Source organism: Apodemus sylvaticus, chromosome 3, assembly GCF_947179515.1.
Source record: "Apodemus sylvaticus chromosome 3, mApoSyl1.1, whole genome shotgun sequence".
NCBI classification, from domain to species: Eukaryota; Metazoa; Chordata; class Mammalia; order Rodentia; family Muridae; genus Apodemus; species Apodemus sylvaticus.
This window is the reverse complement of record NC_067474.1, coordinates 11128910-11141361: the sequence shown is the minus strand read 5'-3', so window position 1 is coordinate 11141361 and position 12452 is coordinate 11128910. Positions and strand designations below refer to the sequence as shown.

The window sequence follows — 12452 nt, the reverse complement described above, 5'->3', positions numbered from 1 at the left end:
CCATATTGCGCGTGGGAGGAAACCCGGGCTGGGGGCTGTGCGGATGGGCGGGTAGGCGCTCCAAGTGAAATAAATTGTTTGGAATACTAAATATCTCTAGAGAAGCAGCGGTGTAAGTATCTCCGGGGTTTGTGGTTGGCGTTTCGCTCCTGTGTTTTCGCTACTGTTGCGAGGCGGCAAGCAAGACTCACGGGTTGCTAAGGTTAACTTTTTGACGAGTCTATAGGGTAACATTTTATACAAGTGTTAGGGGCTGTGAGTGCCTTAGGCGCTACTTTTTAAGAAAGGTTTGTCTCAGTGCAGAATTAATCTCGGCAATCTGTGCCTTACAGTACTTCATGTGAAATTTCAGACGTAGTTTTAGGTTTCCTTCCCTCACGTTCTCATCCCCAAATGCTCACTAGACTTTAAGTTGAAGGCATGCATGAAATTTGTGATTGTTTCATTTAATTCTAATATATTAAATTTTTTTTTCCGTAACACGGTTCTTACAGACTTCTTTTAGCTCCTCCCCCGACCCAGCTTTTCATTCTATTAGAACTTTTTTCCAAGCCGGGCAGTGGTGGTGCACACCTTCAATCCCAGCGTTTGGGAGGCAGAGGCAGGTGGATTTCTGAGTTCGAGGCCAGCCTGGTCTTCAGAGTGAGTTCCAGGATACCCAGTGCTATGCAGAGAAACCCTGTCTCCGGAAAAAAAAAAAACTTTTTTTTTTTTTCCCTAGGCTTGGTAATATATTAGTTGTTAAGCATTGCTTGAAATGCACTTCTTGACATTTCTGCTTTAGAGCATACAATATTTAAAAAGCACAGCTCGGAGATGCCTTCCTTTGACAGTAACTGCTCTTTCCACAGGATCTGGAAGGCTCTGTAGCTGCTTCACATGGACGTTTTGTTTTTCCCAGTAATTTTTGTGTTCTGGAACTCCTGAGATCCGCCTGCTTCCTGAGTGCTGGGATTGAAGGTGTTGCACTGCACCACTCCTAACAGGCTGGATCCTCTTCTAATGCAGGTGCTTAGCAGACAAGTTATTAATAGAAACAAAAGAATTGTTAACTCTTCACCACTGCTGTTCGTTTTGGTTTTGGATTCCGAAGTTGGAGGAAATTGGAGTGTGGTGACACCTTCGTCTAACCCATCAGTTGGGAAGTTGGGGCAGGAGGATGAGTTACAGGAAAGCCTTCCAAAAACAGCGATTTGAGGTTAGCCTGGGCTCCAAAGTTAAGGAGCGGCGCCAAACAAAACAGAGCAAGGACCAAACAAACAAAGACATTGCTACATTCTTCTAATTCCAGTACTTGGAAGGTGGGGAATGGAGAATCAAGAGCTTGAACCCGGCTTTCTCCGGACTATTTGAGACCTTATGTCAAAATAACGAAACCAAAAATAAAATAGAACCTTCTTACAGTATAATTTCGGGCACACTAGGGACATTAGAGTACATTAGTATCTTTAGGTCTTTCTGAGAAGCTTTTCCCGTGGTAACAAAACACAGCCAGCCACGGTGATGAAAGCCCAGGGCAGAGAGTTGACCAGACCGCTGGTGCCTGTATTCCTTCTCTCACAGCCACACTTTGTCTGTGACTCAGACCTCCCGGGGCTTGGACGGCTGGGATTTAGCCCGGGAGTGGCCACATTGTTGGAATCCCCCGGCGCAGCAGCGGGTGCAGCGCGGCCTCCGGGGCTGCAGGGGGCGCCCTCGGCCGCGCGGCCTCTGCCGGCAGCCCGCGGGGGCGGGGCCGCGCCTGGCCGTTGGTGGAGGGAGGGCGGGTGGGGGGCTGGGCCTGGGAGGCGGAGCCCTGAGCGGGCGACCGGTTTTTGGGTCCGCGCCGGGGTCGCCGGAGCCTCCGACTGTGGAGCCCGCTGGGAGAGTGGCTCCTCGCTGGGAGTAAGTCCGTGGGTGGCGGGTGTGGAAGGCTGCGCGAAGAGTCGGCACCCGGGCGCTGGAGGTCGGGCCCGGGTCAGTGTAGCAGGGCGGGGGGTTCGAGCCTGCGGGCGGAGCCGGGAACTCCGGGTGTGGTGGGGGCAGGATTTGAGGCGCGGGTCGCGAGGCGCTGGCCGGGCTTGGTCCCAGGCGGTCGTCTCGAGGCTGCCCGGCTGGGGGCGGTGCGCTGGCCGCGCGCTGCAGACTCCCGGGCGGCCTCCGGGCCCGCCGGTTGCCTGACAACGCGTTGACGCTTTCAGAGGCATCTGCCACCCGCCGCGGCTCTGCTGCGCAGTCGGTGCAGGCGCGTCGCGGCCGCTAAGCCTCAGGGAGTGCTTGCACCTGGAGGGTTGGTTAATGTTTGACACTTACTTTGCAAGTTAATCTTTCCCATATCCCTATGAAATCTGCTGCTTTTTTTTTACCGCACTGTGGTTGCTTGATGAGAGAACCCCTCTGCCTTGGATATTAGTATCTTTGTATGGAATTTGAATCTGGTTTGAAAGAAATACGTACTGTTAGCATATATGTGTGTGTGTGTATGTATGTATCTTAGATCTTCTCCTACAGAATCCCAGCTGTCAACCTCGGTCATCAGGTTGCATGGCTGCAAGTGTCTTTACATCTTGAGCCATTTTTTTCCAGGCCTTGAATTAAGTTTTCATTAAATGTTAGCAGTGAGACTCATCTTCTGAGATACAGCTGGCTCAGAAAATAATAGGATTAAGTAAGAAGCTGAAGTAGAAGTTTTGATAAGATCTAGTTTTCAAACAGTTTGTAAATTGTAAGGCCCTAAAAGCAATCAATACAATTTTATAGCAGGGTGTGGTGGCACATGCTTTTAATCCCACCACTTTGGAGACAAAGGTAAGCAAATCTCTGAGTTCTAGGCCAACCAGAGCTACATAGTGAGACCTTGTCTGGCGGGTGGGGGGAGAAAATTTTTTAAAAGGGCCTTATTGACAGCCAGTCATTCTAAGAAGCTAAGTTTTATGTGGAAGAATGGCTTGTCATGTTGACTAGGAAAAAAGAGCCCTGCTGGGCGGTGTTGGCACACGCCTGTAATCCCAGCACTTGGGAGGCAGAGGCAGGTGGATTTCTGAGTTCGAGGCCAGCCTGGTCTACAGAGTGAGTTCCAGGACAGCCATGGCTATACAGAGAAACTCTGTCTTGGGGGGGGGGGAGAAAAAAGAGCCCAAGGGAGACACATTTTCTTTTTTTGGTGAACTTTCTGGTGTGAAGTGTTTGCTGACGTGCTCCCATAGAGAGGATCTTTTAGCTCTCCTGCCCAAGGATGGTCTGGGAGGGGAGCAGATAGGTTTAGATAAGGCAAACAGGAAAAGATGCTTTCAGGATACCTTTTCTAAAATGTGGTTTTCGGAAAAGCATGGCTTAACTATTATTATAAACTTGAGCGAATTCCATCTTTTTGGTTGTAAGCCTAGTCTTTAATGCCTGAGACATCACTAACCCTCCACACTATATTTTCAATGTCATCCTGCATGTACTACGCTGTGCCTCTTGAGAGAAGTGTTCGAGCGAGTGTATTAGCAATTCTGGATAGCCAAAGCTACTACACGTATACCTGCGGCTGCTGTTACTGCTGCATTGGTGATAGTTGCTCAGGCTTTAAGTGCTCTCATTTATTTATTGCTCCTGGTTTTGTACCCAGTTCTCCAACCCCATGCTCTTCCCTCAGTAACATAGCATGTGCTTCTCTAGCAAAATTCAGAATGAGTTGTCCAGATTTGGATGAACCCATAGTCAAAGCTTATGTAAATGTCTTCTGCTTTGGAGAAGTCTGTGAGATCCTTTCTGGATGGATTAATGAGAAACTTCATCTTTCCCTCTGTCTTTTCTGTCTGCCCTTGCTCTCTGTCTACATCTTATGTCTCTCTGAGCATCTGCCCCTAGTCCTTTTTTTTGTAGTACAGTCATTTTTTTTCAGGCAGCTGCCTCCTATATTTTTAATATTTTGTGGGTATGATATTTGTGAGATAGGGGCTCCATGTGTAGCCTAAACTACCTCTGATACTTCATCCTTCCAAGTCCTGGGATTTTAAATATGAGCCGCATATCAAACAAAATCTGCAGCACCTCCCCGTCCCATCAGGTGTTTGGGATTGGGTGATAGTGATCTACTAAGCTACAACTTCAACCCAATAACAAATAAACATACATATATATAGCCCCACAAAATCCAGAGTTAACAGAAATACTAATATTGCTATTTTTTAATTTGAAGTGTTTTTTTTTTTTTTTAGAATTATTTATTTCAGTATAAAATATATACAGTGTGAATACACTGTATTTTTTTTAAGGCACACCAAAAGAGGTCTTAACCACTGAACCATCTCTCCAGCCCCAATACTGCCATTTTTTGAGACAATGTCTTGCAATATAATATGCTCAAGCTGTCCTGGAACTCACTATATATTTGATGAAAGTTCTAGATATTTTAATTGTTGGTATCTTTACTGAATCCTTTAATGCTATTTCATATTTGCTCCCTACATCCTAGACTGTCATTATGGCAGGGGATATGATCTAAATATTTGTGCTAGAATCATGTGTGCACTGGCTGGTTGTGTGTGTCAACTTGACACAGGCTGGAGTTATCACAGAGTAAGGAGCTTCAGTTGAGGAAATACCTCCATGAGATCCAGCTGTAAGGCATTTTCTCAATTAGTGATCAAGGGAGAGGGCCCATTTTGGGTGGTGCCATCCCTGGGCCAGAGTCTTGGGTTCTATAAGAAAGCAAGCTGAACAAGCCAGGGGAAGCAAGCCAGTAAGAAACATCCCTCCATGGCCTCTGCATCAGCTCCTGCTTCCTGACCTGCTTGAGTTACAGTCCTGACTTCCTTTGGTGATCAACAGCAATGTGGAAATTATAAGCTGAATAAACCCTTTCTCCCCAACTTGCTTCTTGGTTGTGATGTTTGTGCATCAGTAATAGTGTCAGGCCTTGGAGACCCCACTTGACATGGATCTCAAGTTGGGTCCGTCACTGGATCGACTTTTCTTCAGCCTCTTCTCCATTTTTGTCCCTGCAGTTCTTTCATAAGGAACAATTCTGGGTCAGAATTTTTGGCTGTGGGATGGCAACCCTATCCCTCCACTTGATGCCTTGTCTTTCTACTAGAGTTGGACTCTACAAGTTCCCGCTCCCCAGTGTTGGGCATTTCATCTAAGGTCCCTCCTTTTGAGCCCTGAGAGTCTTTCACCTCCAAGGTCTCTGGTACTTTCTAGAGGGTCCCCCTAACTCCTACTTCCTGAAGTTGATTTCCAGAATGGCTGTACCAGTTTGCAATCCCATCAGCAATGGAGGAGTGTTCCTCTTTCTCCACATCCTTGAGTCCTGAGATCTTAGCCATTCTTACTGGTGTGAAGTGGAATTACAGGGTCGTTTTGATTTGCATTTCCCTGATGACTAAGGACTTTGAACATTTCTTTAAGTGCTTCTTGACCATCCTTTACAGACATGGAAAGAGCAGTTCTCAATTTCATATGAAAAAACAAAAAACCCAGAGTAGCGAAAACAATTCTTAACAATAAAAGAACTTCTGGGGGAATCATCATTCCTGACCTTAAGCTATACTACAGAGCAATAGTGATAAAAACTGCATGGTATTGGTACAGAAACAGACAGGTAGATCAATGGAATAGAATTGAAGAACCAGAAATAAACCCACACGCTTAATAGACACTTGATCTTTGACAAAGATACACAATGGAAAATAGAAAGCATCTTCAATAAATGGTGCTAGTCTGAGTGGCCGTCTGTATGTAGCAAAGTGAAAATAGATTCATATTTGTCACCTTGCAAAAAGCTCAAGTCTAAGTGGTTCAAGGACCTTAATGCAAAACCAGATGCACTGAATCTAATAGAAGAGAAAGTGCCCTGAACTCATTGGCACAGGGCATGGGGATGGGGAAATTTCCTAAACAGAACTCAGTGGCTCAGGCTCTAAGATCAAGAATTGATAAATGAGACCTCATGAAGTTGGAAAGCTTTTGTAAGGCAAAGGACATAGTTAATAGAACAAATCAGCAACCTCCAGATTGGGAAAAACATCTTCATTAGCCCCACATCCGTTAGAGGACTAATATCCAAAATATATAAAGAACTCAAGAAGCTAACCTCCAAAAAAAACCAAACAATTCAATCAAAAGTGGGGTATAGAGCTGAACAGAATTCACAACAGAGGAAACTTGAAAACGATTTCTGATTTCTCATCTCACACTATGTTTGTAGCTACTGGAGAAATTTACATGATAATACCATGAAAAAGTATGTTTTTATAGAGTGTCTGGACAATGCAGAATCCCCCCATTTAGCTTTTTCTTTTCCCAGCAGGTTTTGTTTTTTGTTTTTTGTTTTTTGTTTTTGTTTTTGTTTTTTTTTTTTGAGACAGGGTTTCTCTGTGTAGCCCTGGCTGTCCTGGAACTCACTCTGTAGACCAGGCTGGCCTTGAACTCAGAAATCCACCTGCCTCTGCCTCCCAGAGTGCTGGGATTACATTACAGGCGTGCGCCACCACTGCCTGGCTCCCAGCAGGTTTTGGAAAGGGGCAGTTTAATCCTTAAATTGTAAACATTCTCCATATACACTGTTCCTTGGCCTTGCCATCAGTCCAAGCTCTATTACCCACTAAGTAACTTGTGCATAATTTAATGGTTAAAATGCTCTTATGTAAATTGTTGTACCCTCTTAGGAATATAGAGAAAAGCAGCCATGATAGCTATTAGTGTTTCATCGTTTATGCCTTTGTGTCTTGTCGATAATAAAATATTGTAAAGAATATCAGCATCAGATGACCTGTTATGTGCATAACAGCAGAACCATGCCATGCAGAAACAGACCCTCAAGATGGGGATGACCATTGCTTCTTACCAGTTTCATTTGACCTCTAAGGGTTATTAAGATGTCCAATCATAGAACTTTTACAATGTCCTGATGGCAAAGTTCTGTTCTCTTACCCTTTTTTTGAAGTCACCCAGTTCAAGCTCCAGTCATATAATTCTTTCCCAGCACCCTCTTCCTAAGAAACTTGGGTTACTATTGGTGTGTGTTCCTGATGCATCCATACATCAGTGCAGTAATAGTTCATCTAACTTGTTTAACTGCAGTTAACGTAATAGTCTTTGGCAAGAAGCCATTACCAGGAAAAAGGTTATTGGTTAATACATACTTGATTGTAGTTGCTGTTACCTAAAATGAACTTCGGAAGTTGTAGTAACTGGTGCTAAGTTACTACACTTAGGTGTAGGAGTGTTAGGAGGGAATTCCTGACACTTTAATCCAGCTTCAGTTCTTCCCCATTCATTCCAGTGAACACTGCCCAGCATGTACTTGTGGTTATCCCTACGTGTGTTCATTTACTCCATGGTTGTCCTTGTGTCTTAAAATAGGTTTTTTCTGTTTTGATGGAGCATATTGAAGATTGAATGCTTTAACCTTGGGATCTTTTCTGCCTGCCTCAGTGTGGAGTAGGAGTTCCTGGGATGCAAGTGTTTATCATTTGTATCTATTGAAAACGCTCAACTCTTAAGGAAACATCTTTGACATGGCTCAAATTTGATTCTTATTTTAGCCATGTTTGGAAATTTCTGTTAGCATGTCTTACCAGCTTCAACTTAATGTCTGTGAACTAAGCTTTTTCAACCTAGACAGCTTACTGGAATTTGTGTTTTTAGGGTTCTGTATCTCCAGGCCTTATGCCATTAGTGACTAGTAGCTCCTTCTTGTCCCATATTTTGTTACTGAATTTGATACGTTTTTAGAAGAAAACTATTTTTTTTTCTAGAAACTAGAAACATTTCAGTTTCCGTTCAGTGTGGCGATACATTTACCTTTCATCTCAGCACTCTGGCTGGAGAGATAGGTGGATATCTTTGAGTGGAAGGCCAGCCTGATTCACATAGTGAATTTCAGGTCCTTTCTTAAAAACAAGAACAATAGCAAAACTAGTTTTGGTGAAGAAAGTAATCTTTTTAAAAAGTTGTAAATAATATACACTGAAGCACATAGGCCTCGCAGCTGTTGTGCATTCATGAGAGGGACAGCTGTCATACTGAGCCCTCAGCATCTCACAGCCACTCTTCCCGTCTTCCAGCCCCTACATTCTTTCACCCCTTTTCCAAGATGCTCCCAAGTGCTGGGTGTGTGAACATAGATGTCCTTTTGGGGTTCACACACTCACAGTCACATTTTTCTCAGCACAACTTCTCAGTTGTGGACAGTCCTCTGCAGAGAAACAGTCCCCTGCAGAGAAAGAAGGGTCTCTGACTAAAGTGCATAGTCGAACAGATGTGTGTGTGTATGAATGTCCATATTTGGCAGGCAGTTTGACAGCATGTCTGTTTAGCACCATAACTGTAGTATGTTCCCTCCTAGGGCCTTTGATTTTCCTTAACATGGCCTCCTGACCAGCTTGACCGTTCTAGGCAAGGTCTCAGATCCAAGCAGAAAGTGCTTGGTTATCTCTTCATGACAGTCATTCTACTAATTGCCACAGTGGGCCTATCTTGCCTCTCAGGATCTGGTGCTGGGTACGACCGTCGATGGCTACCCTGCTCCTTGTGGTCTGTATAACATCTTCTAAGCTAATTGCAGAGTGGAATTTTTTAGAAAATGGAGTTTGGATAGGAGGTTCATTGAATGGGTGGGCCGTTGTGCTCCCAGAGACATAAATTATTAACTGAAAATCTTGGTCTAGACATGGGTATACCCATGAGCTCATGCTCATAAAGTTCCTGGAGGTTTCCCAGAAAGCACAGTTACTGTCTTTCCTTGGTTGCCAACCACAGCTAGGTAGTGACACCCCATTACTGAGGACACCATATGCTTGGCTTGCAGAACACAGAGAAACAAACTTGAGCTGACTAGGAAACTTACTCTCCTGTGTAGCTTATATATAATCCATTTATGTGAAACTTTCAAGTTAAACAATTATAGCAATATATAAGACAAGATTAGTTCAGGGGAGGAGTGACTGTAGAGGGAAAAACTCCTGTGTGCTGTTGACCCTGTGGTTTCTTACCCAGTCAGGAGAGTTGGACAGAGACATTGTGTCTCAGAACAAGGCTTATTTTAAAAGTTAAACACAGGGAAGCAGCCTGTGGGCAAACTCTTAATCCAATGCTAAGCCCAGGAAAAAGATACACAGCTTTTTAGTATCTGCACTTACTGTTCTCATCACATTAGAGATGAGTTAGGTTACCCATGGGCTCTCCTGGTCATGACACTTTGTTCTTTGTTGTTGTTGTTGTTGTTGTTTTTGGGGGGGGCGGGTTAGGAAGCATTACCATGTAGCTTTGGTTAGCTGGATCCCTGTGTAGAACAGGCTGCCTGGTCAGATTTACAGAGATACACTTTCCTCTGCTTCCAAGTGCTAGGATTCAAATGCTGGGTGAGGACTACTGCTCTCAGCCTTCATGATTGGTTTTTCCAGCATGTCTTATTACCATGTTACAGCTATAGCCTGGCATTTGATTTTCAGTATTTGAATAAGGCAAATGTTATCCTATGATATTTTATGCACATATGTGCCCTTGCTATCTGGGAAATCCTTGTTTAGGACAAGCTCAGCTACTCAGTTTTAGGCTATCAAAAAAGTTATAATATTATTCTTTATTAATATATTAACTATTTGTAGTACTTTCTTTCTTTCTTTCTTTCTTTCTTTCTTTTTTTTTTTTTTGAGACAGGGATTCTCTGGCCTTGAATTCAGACATCTGCTTGCTCCTGCTTCTGAGTGCTAGTATTAAAGAGGTATGCCCCACCACTACCTGGCTTACAATTAATTTCAAATAGTTTTTTAGGGTAAAGTATTTTAAAGGTTTAAGCTTTTTATTTCCTTTTGTTCTTTGATTGTGTGACTTGGATTGTGGTAGTGGCTGCTGATCTCATTTGTTCCTACTTTTTTTTAGTTATCATATAATCGTGATGAATGTTTCGTTGTGAAGTTTCCATGCATGCGTATAAAGTACTTTGATCATATTTCTTTTTCTGTACTTTAACCTGCCTTGTAGCCTATTCTGAGAAATTGAAGAGGAAGAGACGGATGGTATTTATGTTCATGCTTAAGTATGAAGTTTACAATATGATAATTGAGATTAAATACTAAATGTGGACTAAGACCTTGTCTTAATAGTTAGCTAAAACCACTACAGTATTGTGCTCACTGAAGACATTTTTTTTTCAGAATCTACAAAATGGCAGATAGCCTGGATGAATTTATTGAAGAGCAAAAAGCGAAACTGGCCAAAGACAAAGCAGAATTGGAAAGTGATCCACCTTACATGGAGATGAAGGCAAGATTAGTAACTGTCTTTCAACGTCTTTCATTAGATTGGATTTAGTGGTGTACCCCTTTAATCCCAGCACTTGGGAGGCAGAGGCCTTTGAATTGCTGTAGTTTGAGGCCAGCCTAATCTGTATAGCAGGAATTCTAGGCTAGTCAGAGCTACATAATGATACTCTGCCTCAAAAGCAGACAAACAAAACCAGCCCCCTGCCCCAACACTCAACCAACAGTGATAAAATCCAACTGAACATGTTTCATTGAGACTGATTCTGAGGATTACTCACACCAGTGAGGACTTTGTATTTTGTTTCATACTTGAGTTTGATTGGGACACCATTGTTTTGCTTCTGAGTCTGACTCTAGGTATCAGGTGAGAGATTTTGAGTGTATTTTTTTGGTGAGATTTTTATATCTCAAAATATTCTGTTTTGTTAGAGTTCTAATACTTGATTATATGTTTAACAAGCTGAATAGAAGACAGAGGTTAAACCTCAGATTTTTATGAGAACAATAGTATTAATAATACTATTTTTAAAATACATATTAGTAAATTTACTAGGGTAATTGATTTGTACTATTTGCTTTTTAGAACAAATATGTTATCATAGTGGCTTCTGAAAAGCAATGTCTGGAAAGTGTTCTTAAATTGTTTATATTTTGACATAAGAGTTGTTTTGTTTAGCAGATCCTGAGATTGTGCTAGGAGCCATGCTGGGCTCTGGGAACGCTGCACTGATGAGGACAGGTGATGTTTTTCACTGGCTCAGTGCATGTTAACAAGACAGGCTGTGCCGTAGTTCTGTTGTCATGAGCTTGTCTGTATAAAATGGCTTGTGTAAGTCACTTCTGACTTACCTGTTTCTCACATTGTCTCATTTGGTTTATCATCTGTCCCACACAGATGATAATCATGACATAATAACTGTACATTTTATTATATAAGTTAACATATGATAGTACTCATATGGGCAGGGCACAGCTTTTAAAAGTTGTATTTCAGTGCAGTATTTGAAGTGTCTACTGTAATTTTCCATGCAAATAAACTGAGGCATTGGGAAATTGAATAATGAGACTGAGATGCTGAGTTGGTAGAATAGGCTTTGATTCCTGACATTGACTAAGTGCTTGTCCTTTTAAATACTGGCCATGGTTGTCTTCCTTCCAAATGATCTACTTTGTAAAAGGAGTTAAAGCAAGGGCGTTGTGTGTAGCATTTTCTCTAGTCAGGGCATCTTTATGAAGTAGGGGTGTTTTGTTTTTGTTCGTCTTGTTCTGGAGATCAAGAGAATGAGGCCAAAGGAGTTAAATGATTTGTTCAAGTAGACAAAGGGGACTTAAATTGCTACCCTCATCTAGTGGCAGGGCATGCTCACAGGTACTTGACAGATACAGAGGGTGAGCGCGCATGTTTGAGCACATTACTGTACAGCTTTACTCAGTCTTTATATAGCAGTTCAAGAGTCACTGCTTGTTGAGGTCTTATGGTCCCCTCCCCCAGCATCTCTGGGTCTTTTAATCTTGCTTTATCTTGTCTTTATGGCCCCTCCTATAGGCGTGTGCATCTGAGTGTCTGTTGTATATGTTCATATGGGTGTGCCCACACATACATGTGGTTTGAGCATGTATGGGAGGAAGCCTGATGCCCACAATAGCTGTTGTCCTTGATTGCTACCACCTTCTTTCTGAGATGGAGGCCTTTCTCTGAACCCGGAGTTTCTAGAATTTGCTGTACTACCTGGTTGATGAACTTCAAGATCTGTCTGTCTCTGATCGCTCGAGTTTGGGTTACAGACACACACTGTGGGCCTGCCTTTTTCATGGTGTTGGAAATACAAGCCAGGTCCTCAGACTTGCACAGAGGGCACTTCACTGACTAAGCCAGCTCCTCATCCCCACTCTTTACATATCATGCATGTGTAAATATTACGTATAAGCACAACATTACATAACTAAGAACTACATTTGTTTTGTATCTCCCGCCCACCCCAGCCTCCTGCCCAATAGCAGCAGCCTCCCAATTTTGTTTTTCACTCTTAGTGTCTAGTGTCTGGCCCAATGAACTTAATAGTTACTCATTTTTAAGAGGATGGATTAGGTATCACAACAGTTGTTACAGTGTGTAAATAATTTTGGTTGATTTCTCAAACTTTACACTTCAATTTCTGTGCTGTGTACTTTTTTCTAAGTTATTTAGTACGTTGAATAAGCTGAATTGTACATTTT

The 12452-nt window shown here is 42.8% G+C and overlaps 1 protein-coding gene across 10 annotated transcripts in view; it reads left to right on the top strand.

The window, feature by feature from the left end:
- Positions 1-12452, top strand: part of Cspp1 (centrosome and spindle pole associated protein 1) — a 96740-nt gene that overhangs the window by 209 nt on the left and 84079 nt on the right. For 7 of the 10 annotated variants that reach the window (XM_052175969.1, XM_052175966.1, XM_052175965.1 and 4 more), the window contains exons 1-2: positions 1789-1884; positions 10128-10236. In XM_052175969.1, the coding sequence (XP_052031929.1) occupies positions 10138-10236 (99 nt within the window). In that variant the 5' untranslated portion in view covers positions 1789-1884; positions 10128-10137. Of the gene's footprint in view, positions 1-9; positions 113-851; positions 1009-1788; positions 1885-10127; positions 10237-12452 lie in introns of those variants that run through there. The other 3 variants (XM_052175962.1, XM_052175961.1, XM_052175963.1) reach the window with 3 other exon arrangements.